The following is a 12,246-nucleotide window of genomic DNA, read 5'->3' as shown; positions in this document are numbered from 1 at the left end:
GGGAGCTAAGCTAGTAAAGGATTGAAAGTATGTGCACATGCCACTTTGCTTTTTAACATCCCTTAAGTGTCCTGATCTTGTGCTGTGCTGCCCAAACCCTGTGTCATACACATGTAATATGTTTCAACCCATCTCAGACTGTGCAAAACAGTGAATGGCCTGCTCTTAGCCCCACAGAGATTTCTGGCTCCTCTTCCGCACTCTCTGCTCTTGGCCAGATTTCTCTCTGTCCTCTGTGCAGGTGATGAAAAGCTTAGAGGATGGATACCGGCTCCCCCCACCTGTGGACTGTCCATCTATCCTCTATGAACTCATGAAGAGCTGCTGGTCACATGATCGGATGAGGAGGCCTCATTTTCAGGAAATCCGGGCACAGCTGCAACATTTCATCTCAAGTCCCCAGCTCCTCCGGCCTGTTGCAGACTTTGATCCCAGGTAAGCAGGCTGTCACTGGAGGAGGAGAGCTTAACTGGGAGATTTTCACCTCCCTGTCCCCAGCAGGAGGAGAGGCAGTGCTAGCAATGCGGACTGGCAAGAGGCACCTTGCGTGCTCTGTGTGCAGAAGATAGTAAGTAGTCATCTCTCTCTCCTGGTGACAGAGAGATAGCCAGTGGCCTGGTCTGACCTTACTGTGCAGAGAGCAGATAGTTGGCCTAGCCCTGTCAGAGGGTGCTTGCCTGCCCTCTGGCTGCTGTCTCATAGTGCTGGCCACTTAAGGTAGTTTCCTGGCTAATGAAGGTTTTATTTGTCTCTAGGGTAACACTCCGTCTCCCCAGCTGCAGTGGATCTGATGGAATCCCCTACCGCTCCATCCCTGAATGGCTGGAATCCATTCGTATGAAGCGCTACATCTCCAACTTTCGCACTGCTGGCTTGGACACCATGGAGTCCATTCTGGAGCTCACTGCTGAGTAAGCACAGGCCACCCACGAGGCACCTCAGGCTGTGATACAAATAGCTGTGTCTGCCTCTGTGCTATCTAAATAGGCACTGAGATTTGCTTGGAAGGCATCTCTCCATCCTTCTCTATGTAGTTACATGGAAGTGGACTGGCTTCTTGCCCTAAATGGGAAGAACCAGCCCAGAATTGGGATCAACCCAAACTGTGAGACTAATTCCCTAACTGTCCTTGTCCATACTTGAGGCTCTTTGGGGCTCTGAGCTGCTCTGAACTAACATCAGACACAAACAGCAAGGGGAAACAATAGGTGGAAAACAGTTCTCTTAGCTGACCATCTCCCCTCCCTTGTAGGACTTAATAAGATAATTTTCTTGCTGTGAACCCCATATGGGCTAGTGATATCCCCCTGCCTCCATCAGCTAGGCACTGTTCTGTCATAGAGCAAATCTTTCTGGCTCCTTAGAAGGACTCAGGTCAGATGCTTTACCGACACAGCTGTGTTCTCTCATAGGGTTGGGGATGTACAGCCGGCTCCAACCAAGGCAGTTACATAAAACAAATGAGCAGGCACAGACATGCTAAAGGGTTGAGACATGGCCCATATCACAAGCTGATTTAACAAGTCGTGATTTACTGGGAGCACAGGCCTAGTCATGAGGTGGGAAAGGTCAGTTGACTGGGTGGGCAGAGATGCCAGGAAAGGGCAGGAACATCTAGAAGTTTCTTCCCTCTAGAGTAAAGATAGGTGTAGTAGGAGGCACTGAGGGAAAGGAAGCTTTCTGAACTAATGCTCGGTAATTGTTACCCACATCCTCATCCCCAAGGAATAAGAACAGCAGTTAATTTTTATCTTTCTTTTCCCATTTCCTCCAGGGATTTGAAACAGATGGGAGTGTCACTTCCAGGCCACCAGAAGAGGATCCTGTGTAGCATCCAAGGATTTAAGGAGTGATCAGTTGTTGTACTCTTAAGCTTGAAAAGTGCCCATTCTTACCAGATATCACTTGGAATCATTCCTATGGCAATTGCTTCCAAATGAGTGACTGGGACAAGCAAAGCAAAACAACCAGAACTGAAAAGGCTCATGAGGCAACACCACCTGCTCTCATTTCTGTTCCCCCTTGTTTTAGCTCTACAGCAGCCATGAGTATGTTTCAGAGCACTGGTCTTAGAAACTGTTCTCAGCCCTGTCTTCTACAGTCCATTTTGTGCAGCACTGAGTAGTCCCTGTAGCCCATATACTGGAGTTTCAGACCCTCATGTATCACATGGAATACAAAATGGGCTGGGAGTGGTGAATTATGTTTGAGGATTGGAAATGAGGGTTCAGATTTATAGCCTGGGACATTCAGGGAAAAGGCACAAGAATACAGACAGGTAGAGACTGGGCTCATTCACTCCCTGGCATACATTCCTTCTCACTTCAGCAGCCTTCTGTCTTTCTTATTTTACAAGAGGAACAAACTATTCAGCCTTTCAAAAGGCTGCTGGTAAGGGATATATTTTTTAATTCAGCTGTTCTTGCCTTGAACACCAACCCGTGGTGTACTTCTTTCTTCAGAGGACAAATTGGGAGTAGCAGCACACCCTGCTGTAACTTGTGTGATCACATCACCTCAGCATGTTGCTGTTTAGCACGTGCACACTCCAGAGGGGAGATTTACATCTCTCCAAACGGCTTAATACCTTTTCATATACCATGAACAAAAACCCCTTTAGTTATCCATTTTTCTCTGCCCCTTTTTAAAAGAGAGAATAGTCTTGTTTGGCTGGATAGGGTATTTGTAACAGAAAAATGTGTAGGGGGTCTGCCTTATTCCTTCTCTGTGGAGGAAATGTTATTATTTATCAGATCTCAAGACACTTATATCTGTAAATAATATTTTGTAAATAAATCTGTGGCAGAGCAGGCTGTGTTGGTGTTCTTTGGCTTATTTCAAATATTATTGGGACCTTTAGCATACATATTATTAGTTCCAGCAGGGTCCTTACATCCATGATTTGCTGTTTCAGCTGATGGTCTTCATCCATTTAACTGCAGACTTGATGTGGAAGTACAGTTGCATTAGGATTAAAGGATACCTATGCACCTGGTCACTTCAGATTTTTTTCTTTCAACCCAGTTACAGACATACACATCTAATATCCATCTTTTTACAGCTGTTATTATTCCTAAATCATAAGAAAGATTAGCAGCTACTGCTGTAGTTTGATGAAATACATGAGTAGTACTTCCTTCTGCAGAATAGACTGTCCAGGGATAAAAAAAAATTCTCAGTGCTGTTCCTGAGACTTTCTTCTATTTGGGAAGAGTAGCTACCTCAAGATTTATTTTTCGAGTCTAGGTTGGTGAAGGCGAGTGCTACACATTCAGTAATCAGTTACTTGCTAGAGATAACTATCAACATTTCCATAATTGTATAATGCTCCAAGTTCTTATGGCTATAAGTTAACACTCCTGCTCCTGGGAAAGACTTGCTTAACCACAGATAGACAGAAGAGTTAAGAAGCAAAGAGCAAAGGAACTGCAACCTAAAGCAGGAAGGTTCAACATGAGAAGCAGCAGAATATACACAAGGTACCACAGAATACACATACTACAGCTATTCAAGTCACTGTAACTAGAGCTGACAAACTAAGCTCTTACTGTGAATCATTAGTATATCAGTAAGTTCAGCCTTAGTAATTGATGTCTTTAATATGAAATACAGATAATAAGTTGCTACGTGGCAGACACCCAGGCTAACACATAAGCCCTGATAAGGCTGACACAAGATTACAAGCTTATGTCATGCATGTGTAAACTTTGGCCTGTCATTGCAGGTGATAGAAAGGTGGGGGGTTGATACATCACATAGCTGTGCTATCTGGGCCCTTATTCAGAGGGACCTTAATAGAGGGGGAAAATGGTAAGAGAGGAGATTCAGGAAGCTGAACAAAGAGAAATAACAGAGCCTTGCAATGGGGGAAGAATAGCCCCATGCACCAGTACAAGCTGGAGACTGACTGGCTGGAAGCAGCTTTGTGGGAAAGGACTTGCAGGTCACAGTAAACAGCAGGTTGTGCCTGAACCCTTGTAGCAAAGGAAGACAATAGTATCTGGACTACATTAGCAAATGCATCACCAGTAACTGGAAGGAGCCAATTCTTCCTCTTCATTCAAGCATCAATCAGACACCTGGAGTGTTATGTCCAGTTCTGGGCTCCTCAGCACAAAGAAGGACAAAGACTTACTGGAGCAAGTGCAGTGAAAGGCCACTATGATTTTGAAGGGATTAGATAATCAGACACACAAGGAGAGAGCTGGTACTGTTCAGACTCGAGAGGCGAAGGATTGGGTGGTTCATCATCGTGCATAAATACCTGATGAGAGGGAATGAAAAAGAAGCCAGACACACCTCAGTGGTATCCACTGAAAGGAGCAGCAGAATGCAGTAAATTCCATTTGAAGGTAAGAAAAAGGTACTGAAAGTAGTTAGCACTAGAACAGGTTACCCAGGGAGGTTGTGTTCTCATCCTCAGAAGTATTAAAATATGGAGGGGTACATTCCTGAGCAACCTGCTCTAGCTGACCCTGCTCTAAGCAAGGAGGTCCCTTCCAACTTCAACTGTTAGAACCTGCTGAATCAGCTGGCCTGATAGAGAAGAGGCTGTTCAGTTCCATGTCCCCAGGTTACAGCCACTAGCAAGCCTGAGCATGTATTCCCAATAGGTACTCATGCACACAAAATACACAAGCATATAATATGTACATGTACATAAAAGCACACACAGTGCACATGACTGGCCTGAGGCAGAGAGCACAGCAGTCATGCAAGCACAGCACAAACAGCCTGATCCTATTCCCTTCTAACAGGATGAACCTGTTAGAGGGAAATACATACATATGTACTATGAAACCCTCTAGCGTCCAAGACTAGCTATTCAGTAGCTGGCTCCATGACCTGGAGCTTGAGCTAGTCTCCTCTGTTGCTGGCACCAGGACAAGCAAATTCTCAAGGCCTGCAGCCCTGCTCAGTGGTGGGCACTCAGACATGCACACACACACACACCCCCTGGAGCCCTCCAGTAGTTAGCCTTAGACATTGGCTCTACCCAGCAGCTGGCCCCAGGATTCCCTAGTCTCCCAGTCACCTCACACACAAACTGTTCTCTTGTAGCTGGTCCAGTAGCTGAGTTTCAGACCTAAGAGTAGCTGGCTTGGATCTCCTGGAAGCTCTAGCAGTTGACTCTCAGACATATCTTTACAGCTTCTAGCTAGACTCACAGCTATGCCATGTCATGGCTCTCGAGTCTCTTACCCTACTCACCAGATACTCTGACTTGATTTTGCTAGTGGTAACACAAGGGCATACACATCCACTCAATATGCATGGACTCAGGTATTTCCAGCTGCTGGTGCTTAGATCCACATGCATGGAATAGAGTCCATTCACAGGATAAAAGAGTCATTGCAAAGGCAGGACAAACTGCACTGATGACACACAGGGCATGGCCAGACAAGCATGCTCTGTACATGCAGACACCACCTTCTTTGCCCTTTTCCCCTCAGTTTTCCCATGGTGCTTCCTGTCCTTGATCACTCCCTTTTCCTGCATTTGATCCCACCCCTAGACATCCCATAACAAAGTGTTGTACAGTCATAAAATGCTCTTTCCCTGTACCCCATGCCCCTCAGAAGGATTAATCTCCCCTTAATCCATAAGGTGATCCAGAGTGTCCTTCCCATTGACTCCACTGGACAGGTTTCCTACCCAGACACCAGAGCTATGATCCTTTGATAGCCCTAGGTTAGAGCACTTCTCCATCCCATCACAGTTTCTCTCCTTCACACTCCTTGGTGGTTGTAGGCATGAGCTTTTATAAATAAATTTTATATATAATTTATATACAATTTTATATAGTCTAGAAACAACCTCTCAAAACAACGTCTACAAACCACCAAGAAGTCAGGTAAGGGGGGGAAAAAAAAAAAAAATCAAAGGTACAATTTGTTTATTCTTTGCTCATGCTATAGAAAACCTCAAAGCATTTACTGGATCAATTTGCAAGAAGTCATCAAAGATTTTCCAAAAACTGGCAAGAGATTAAGAGTAGGGTTCACATCTTTGAAGTGTAGAAACATTGGTGCTTACCACAAAGGAGTTTCACCTGCAGTGACCATTACACCACCATGCTTAAAACCATAAACATCAAGTACAAACACTTTCAGAGTAGCAATAGTTAGGGCAAAGCAAGCTAATTGACCACTTTTATTACAGTCCACTTGCAACAGACTGGAATATTCATCTCCCAGTGACACATCAAGCAGACTACAATCTTGCTCTACTGAAATGCAGTCTTCCACTGCTTTAAATGAGAGCTACTCTTCAGGTACAGAAAAATTGGAAACTAAACACTCTGGAAAGGAGACCAAGACACAGAGAGAAAAACACCACGTTCAGACTCCTCATCTCTGGAGGCAAGGTGGAAGAGCAGCTATATATTCTCCACTGCCAAAGACAGCAATTTTCATGGGCAGTTGAACAAACACAGCAGACAGGTTAATGGAAAAAACCACACATTTTATTGAATGCAAACAGTGGTTGGACAGTGTTGTTATTCAAAAGGTTTGTTCAGTTTGAGAGTTTCTAGTCTAGAAATGGGGCTCGGTGCAGTAACACTTAGAGCCAGACAGTACATTGCAATTACACTGCAGCTTTCACTGACAGCAGTGACAGAATCCCTACTGGAATGGGGAAACGTTCCTCAGTCTGCTGAATCCTCATCCGTGCACAGAGACGTCTCCTCTCCGTGTGCTGCCCATCCTTATGACAGTCTTTACTTGTAAACATGCATTCTTTGGACTGCTTTGCTACTCTGGTGCCCAGCCTGGCTGTCCAGAAACCACACTGGGAAATGATTCATTTTGGGAAGGGAAAAGGATTTTTTAAAAACAAAACAAAAAAATGTTTCCAAACTCAGGAACAGAGTAGTAATTCAAATATTGCCAGTTTAATCTGGCTAAGGAAAACAAAAAGGCAACAAGACAGTTAATCAGTAAAACCCATTAAAAACAGGACAGCTATAGCAGGTTAGCTTTTTCCAGCAACAGTAACAGATCCTTGATGTTCTGCCTCCACACACTAACCTAGGAGTCAGGGAGGGAGCAGGGGAAGACATCCTGACAATGACGTGCCACAAGACAGAAAATAAAATTGAAGACAGAAGTGGTGCTGAGATGTAGACTTCCACCTTCTAAACTCCCATCATTATTCTTGGCTCCATGGAACTGCAGAATGCTCAGCCCTTCCCAGCACCTGCCACCAGGTCGTTCTTGCTACTTCCACCAGGCGGTGGTGGAGGTCTGGTCTTTCTCCTCCAGAATCTTGAGGGAACAGCGACTGTGCACTCACCTTGATCATAGACCCCAGCCTGGAATATACTGGGGCCAGGAAACAGTAACAGAAGTGGTCCTTTCTTGGTGGGTGTGCAGAGTGAAGTCTAGGAGCGGTGAATCCTACATGAGTAAAGAACTGTGCTGGCATAGTCTCCATTGGTAGCAATCTGCCTTGTCAGGCAGAAGGGTAAGACAATGGCAGGGAGGGGAAGAGTAATGAGTGCAGGGGGGTCTCAAGGATATGCCCACTCCAAGCTCCTCAGCGTGCCATTTTTGCACGAACGGTGTGACACTTGATACACAGCACATGCCCATCCAGTGGAAAGCACCCATTCTCATCTGCTTCAATGGACAAGGGCTTCCCACAGTCCTGAACAGGGAAAGAAGAGGGAGGGAACTCAACAACAGCCCATGGCAAGGTGATTGCCTTCAAGGACATAAGAAATGCCCCACCGTATCAGGATAACGGCTCACAGCCTACTGCTCTTTCTCTGATGGTGCAAATGGGAGATGCTATTTTGAGGGGAAAGTGAGCCACTTCTGTGATCCCAGCATGTTCCCCTGGTATACACAACTGCTGCATTAGGGGTGTTGGAGAATACAGCCACCCTGTATAGTCCTTGTTCATGGACCCATGGTCTGCAAATGTCTAATTTTCTCCTGAACCTGCTTCAAAAATGCTCCAGATTCATTCAAAACAACTTTAGTATTTTGTCAGGATAGATAACAAAAGGTACGCAGTTGCTGGTGATGGGCATGGGACAGATGGGAGGAGTTGACCACCAGGCTTACCTCACACTTGTAACATTTCATGTGGAAATTCTTCTCCAATGCCACCACACGCACTGTCTCATCCTTCCCAGGCTCTGGCATGATAGGCTCACTACAGACTGAGCAGCGTGGAGCATACTTTCTGCAACACACAAAAACATAGAGGAGACCGTGACCCCTGTGGTGACATTCAAGGCAGGTTTCTCACTGCTGTTCAATAGTATTAGCCACAAGGGAATAATAAATCACAAAGAAGTTTAGGTGGGAAGAGACCTTAACTGCTACAGGGCGCATTGCTGACAGTTTTAACTTCACATCCAACAGATGACATGGGCAACCCAACCCCCACATGCATGTGCTCTCTCCATACCTATGGTAGTCATCCACACAGTGAGGCTGATTGGACTGGTCCACAATAAAAGAGGTCCCCTCAAGAGGGGTATGGCACATCACGCAGGTGAAGCACTGGGGATGATATGAGTTACCAGTAGCCTTCAGCATCCGATCTGTTATGGTCTGTTTGCAGACACTGCACTTTTCCAAGGTCCCCTGAGCCCAAAGGAAACAAATAAGGCACATTAATCCAATCCACCACCTGTGCAAGGCTATGCCACAGAGAGCCACGACAGAAGGAGGAAGGGAAAGCAAGAGAGAGCAACCACAGCAAGCTCAGCACTCTCCAGTGGCTTTTATTCCAGTGACTCACAGCATAGCAGTCCTCACAGAAGGGCTTCTCATCCACATTGTAGAACTGCTGCCCCTGCAGTTGCTTCTCACATTTGAAGCAGGTGAAGCATTCCACATGGAAGAGGCTGTCCAGGGCCCTCACGGCTGGTTGAGTTCGTGATAGGGGCTTCCGGCAGAAGCCGCAGAGCTCTGTCAATGGAAGAAGAAAGGGATTAGGAGAGATAAAAACTCACCGCAGTCTTAGTCCTACTGCTGTCCACTGAGGGAACACACCAGAAGTAGCAGCCTCTGAGGGGGGCGGATGCTCCATATCCTTCATTAGTTTCTGAGTCAACTTCTCTAGCTCCTCTACCTCCTTCATGGTCAGACAGGAATTCCCTCTAGGTGGATCCGCACTGGAACCTGTGGGTCTATGCTGCAGGAAGAAGAAACATTCAATTCCAAAGGACACACATAGACAGAGTCCTTCCCACCCTGTCCCTAATAGACCTACTTCTCTCACTTTTACTGGTCGTCTCTATCCCTCTTTAGGGAACAATCTGCTATCCACTCTGCTTGCTCCTTTCTACCTTCACATGAAGTCCTATCCCCTCTTCACCACTATCTCTATATTTACATCTCTCTTTCAGATGGGTAACAGCCTACCCTAGTCTGTGGCAGAACCTCCCTCATCCTTTGATTTCACTCCCAGTGTGCCTGTCTGAAGACATCCATAGCTCTTTCCCTTACCATGTCCTTTGCAGCAGCAGGTTGTTCTGTTGGACGTGGCTTCACCTGCACTTGGGGTCTTTCCCTCTGCTGGGCATAGGTGAAATTGGGAGGTTGTGGTCGAGAGGAGGGACCTGAAGGCGAAGGGGCTGTGAACTGAGTCTGAAGGGAGGTAGGATATCTTGTAGAGTTTGAGGGAGCCATGGGAACACTGGCATCTGATTTGGACACAGACATAGGAGAGCCAGCAACAGAAGGTGGGGTGAATTTAGGGGTAGGCTGAGCAGGAGGGAGAGAGGGGGGTGGAGGGACTGGTGCTTGGGGTTCCTTGCGTTGCTGTGGGGCTGCCCATGGGGTTGGAGTGGGGTTCAAATCAACTCCAGGGGGCTTGAAAGATGAGCTTCCACTTGGCTTTGGCGTGAACTTGGAAGGAAAGGAATGAGGAGTATCTCTGGGTGCAAATGGCATTTCCTCATGGGCTTTTGGGGCCAATGGTTTCTCCAGAGAACCTGTGGATCCTGGAGTTATCTGTAAAGGGAAGCAGCAGAAGGAAAACAGGCAGTTATCAGCAAGGTGGAAGAGAAAATATGCCACCTATAGCAGTAAGTCTGCAGCTATCCCAGACCCAGAATGCTAGGAGTACCAACTGTTACATATTTAGCAGTCCTGACAAGTTGCAAAATCTATGCTTTCTGGTCCTTCACGAATACTTCCATGCTATAGTTTATCCAGACATTTTAATCTTCAGTAGCACCTTTCTCACTACCTCTGTTCAGCAAACTAGTCATCTCTTCTTCCACCTGCAACATTCTGGAGAGCTCACCCGGGATTTGAAGGGGTCATTCTTCTCCATGTCATCCAACATTACAGACAGTGAGTCAATCTCAAGATCAATGCTGCTCATCTTGCCACGTACCTATACCGCCATCCATGAGGAAAAAGGGAGCAGAGCATGTTACAGGAACAGCCAGAGAAATGAGTGCATCCCCTTACAATAGCAGATTCTGATACTTTGGACTGTGGTACAGATTTGCTCCTTGCTTTGAGTGGATAACAAGTTGGTGAAGATGAACAGGATACAGTCTCTAAGGCCTACAAAGAGTGGGAAAATGCACAGCCCAAAGAAGTTCTCAGATAGATTTAGGTGGAAAAAGACATCTGGAGGTCTATAGTTCAACACACTGCTCACAGCACAGCTAACTTCCAAGATACACCAAGTTGCTCAGGGCCCTGTCCAGATGATTCCTGAACGTTCCCAGGGATGCAGGTTCCCCAGTCTTTCTGGGCATCTGTGCCAGCGTTGAGCCACCCCTGGAGCGGAACAGGGTTTTCTTCTGTCCAAGAGGAATTTCTCTTGCCATAACTTCTGTCCATTGTCTCTTGCTGTGCCCCAGTAAGAAGAATCTTGTCTTCTCTCCAGCCCTCCTTTAGATATCGCAGACTGCAGTTAGATCCCTCCCTTGGCCGCTTCTTCTACTCCAACCCCCAATGACTGCTACGACCTTCTACTGGATTGCATCTCCTTCAGTATTCCACTGGAGTTATACCAAAGAGACCCAATGGATGCAGTCCTCCAAGATGCAGCCTCACTAGCACAGAAGGGAGGAATAATCACAGTCCTTGCCCTTTTCTCACAAGTGTAGCCCAGAGTGCAGCTGGCCTTTATTGCCACAAGGACGCATTGCTGGCTCACATTCAACTCACTGTCCACCGAGAACCCTAGGTCCTTCATCTGCAGAGCTGCAGCCCAGACAGATGACCCTAACCTATGCTGGTCCATGGGGTGGTAGCATTTTCAGCTTTCCCAGATCTCAGGGCTTCCTGCTGCTGAGGTCAGAGAGTAGCAAGAAGTTGTCACAACTGACAGACCATCACAGAAACCATACTTCCTTTGAACCTCACTCACCTGTGGGGCAGGTACCGTGGTCACAGGTCCTTCATCAAACATCGGTGGAGGAGGAGGAGGAGGAGAAGGAGGAGAAGGAAAAGCTTCTTCTGGGGCTGGTGGAAAAGGTTCTTCAAAGGGTGGCGGGGGTGGTGGAAACGCACAGTTTGAGGAGAAACTTGTCTCCTCTCCGGGTGGAGGAGGAGGCGGCAGTGGCAAGTCTATGGGGAAGAAAGAATGAGAATAAAAGTTTGGATCATTTCTTACTCCAAGCCAGGAGGGTTCTTAAAGGTATTGCAACGAGTCACAGAGTCATAGAACGGTTTGTGTTAGAAGGGACCTTAAAGAATATCTACTTCCAACCCCCTTGTCATGGGCAGAGATGCCACTCACTAGATCAGGTTGGTCAGAGCCCCATCCAATGTAGACGTCCATAGATGGGGCATCCACAACTTCTCTGGGCAACCTGTTCCAGTGCTTTATCATCCTCTGAGAAAAGAATTTCTTCTTAATATCTAATCTAATCTAAACCTGCCCTGTTTCAGTTTAAAACCATTGCTCCTTGTTCTGTAACTATCTGCCAGTATAAAAAGTTCCTCCTTTTTATAAGGCCTCTTCAGGTACTAGAAGGCTGCAATGAGGTCTACCCAGTCTTCTGTTCTCCATGCTCAACAACTCCAGATCTCTTAGCCTGTCTTGGTCAGAGAGGTGCTCCTGCCCTCTGATTATCTTTGTGGCCCTCCCCAGAATCCACTCTAAGAGGTTCATGTCTTCCTTGGGCTGAGGACTCCAGAGCTGGACGCAGCACTCCAGGTGGAGTCTCACAAGAGTAGACTTGAGGGGCAGAATCACCTCCCTTGACCTGCTGGTCTTCTGATGCAGCCCAGGATGCCACTGGCCCTCTGAGCTGTGAGC

At 46.6% G+C, this 12,246-nt stretch overlaps 2 protein-coding genes across 2 annotated transcripts in view; one reads left to right on the top strand and one right to left on the bottom strand.

The window, feature by feature from the left end:
• Positions 1 to 2,810, top strand: part of EPHA1 (EPH receptor A1) — a 34,400-nt gene extending 31,590 nt beyond the window's left edge. The window contains exons 16-18 of the mRNA XM_027722129.2: positions 242 to 435; positions 756 to 911; positions 1,775 to 2,810. Coding sequence (XP_027577930.1) covers positions 242 to 435; positions 756 to 911; positions 1,775 to 1,853 — 429 coding nt within the window. The 3' untranslated portion in view covers positions 1,854 to 2,810. The remainder of the gene's footprint in view (positions 1 to 241; positions 436 to 755; positions 912 to 1,774) is intronic.
• Positions 2,811 to 6,140: 3,330 nt separating this feature from the next.
• Positions 6,141 to 12,246, bottom strand: part of ZYX (zyxin) — a 29,770-nt gene continuing 23,664 nt past the window's right edge. Inside the window, 8 exon segments of the mRNA XM_027722138.2 lie at positions 6,141 to 7,650; positions 8,073 to 8,193; positions 8,422 to 8,600; positions 8,758 to 8,927; positions 9,012 to 9,153; positions 9,468 to 9,974; positions 10,270 to 10,362; positions 11,353 to 11,552. Coding sequence (XP_027577939.1) covers positions 7,540 to 7,650; positions 8,073 to 8,193; positions 8,422 to 8,600; positions 8,758 to 8,927; positions 9,012 to 9,153; positions 9,468 to 9,974; positions 10,270 to 10,362; positions 11,353 to 11,552 — 1,523 coding nt within the window. The 3' untranslated portion in view covers positions 6,141 to 7,539.

Source organism: Pipra filicauda, unplaced genomic scaffold (assembly GCF_003945595.2).
Source record: "Pipra filicauda isolate LSUMZ 115617 unplaced genomic scaffold, ASM394559v2 scaffold234_size1211729_pilon, whole genome shotgun sequence".
Lineage (NCBI taxonomy): Eukaryota > Metazoa > Chordata > Aves > Passeriformes > Pipridae > Pipra > Pipra filicauda.
Note: the sequence above shows the minus strand (reverse complement) of the source record. Positions and strands in the feature narration are given on the sequence as shown.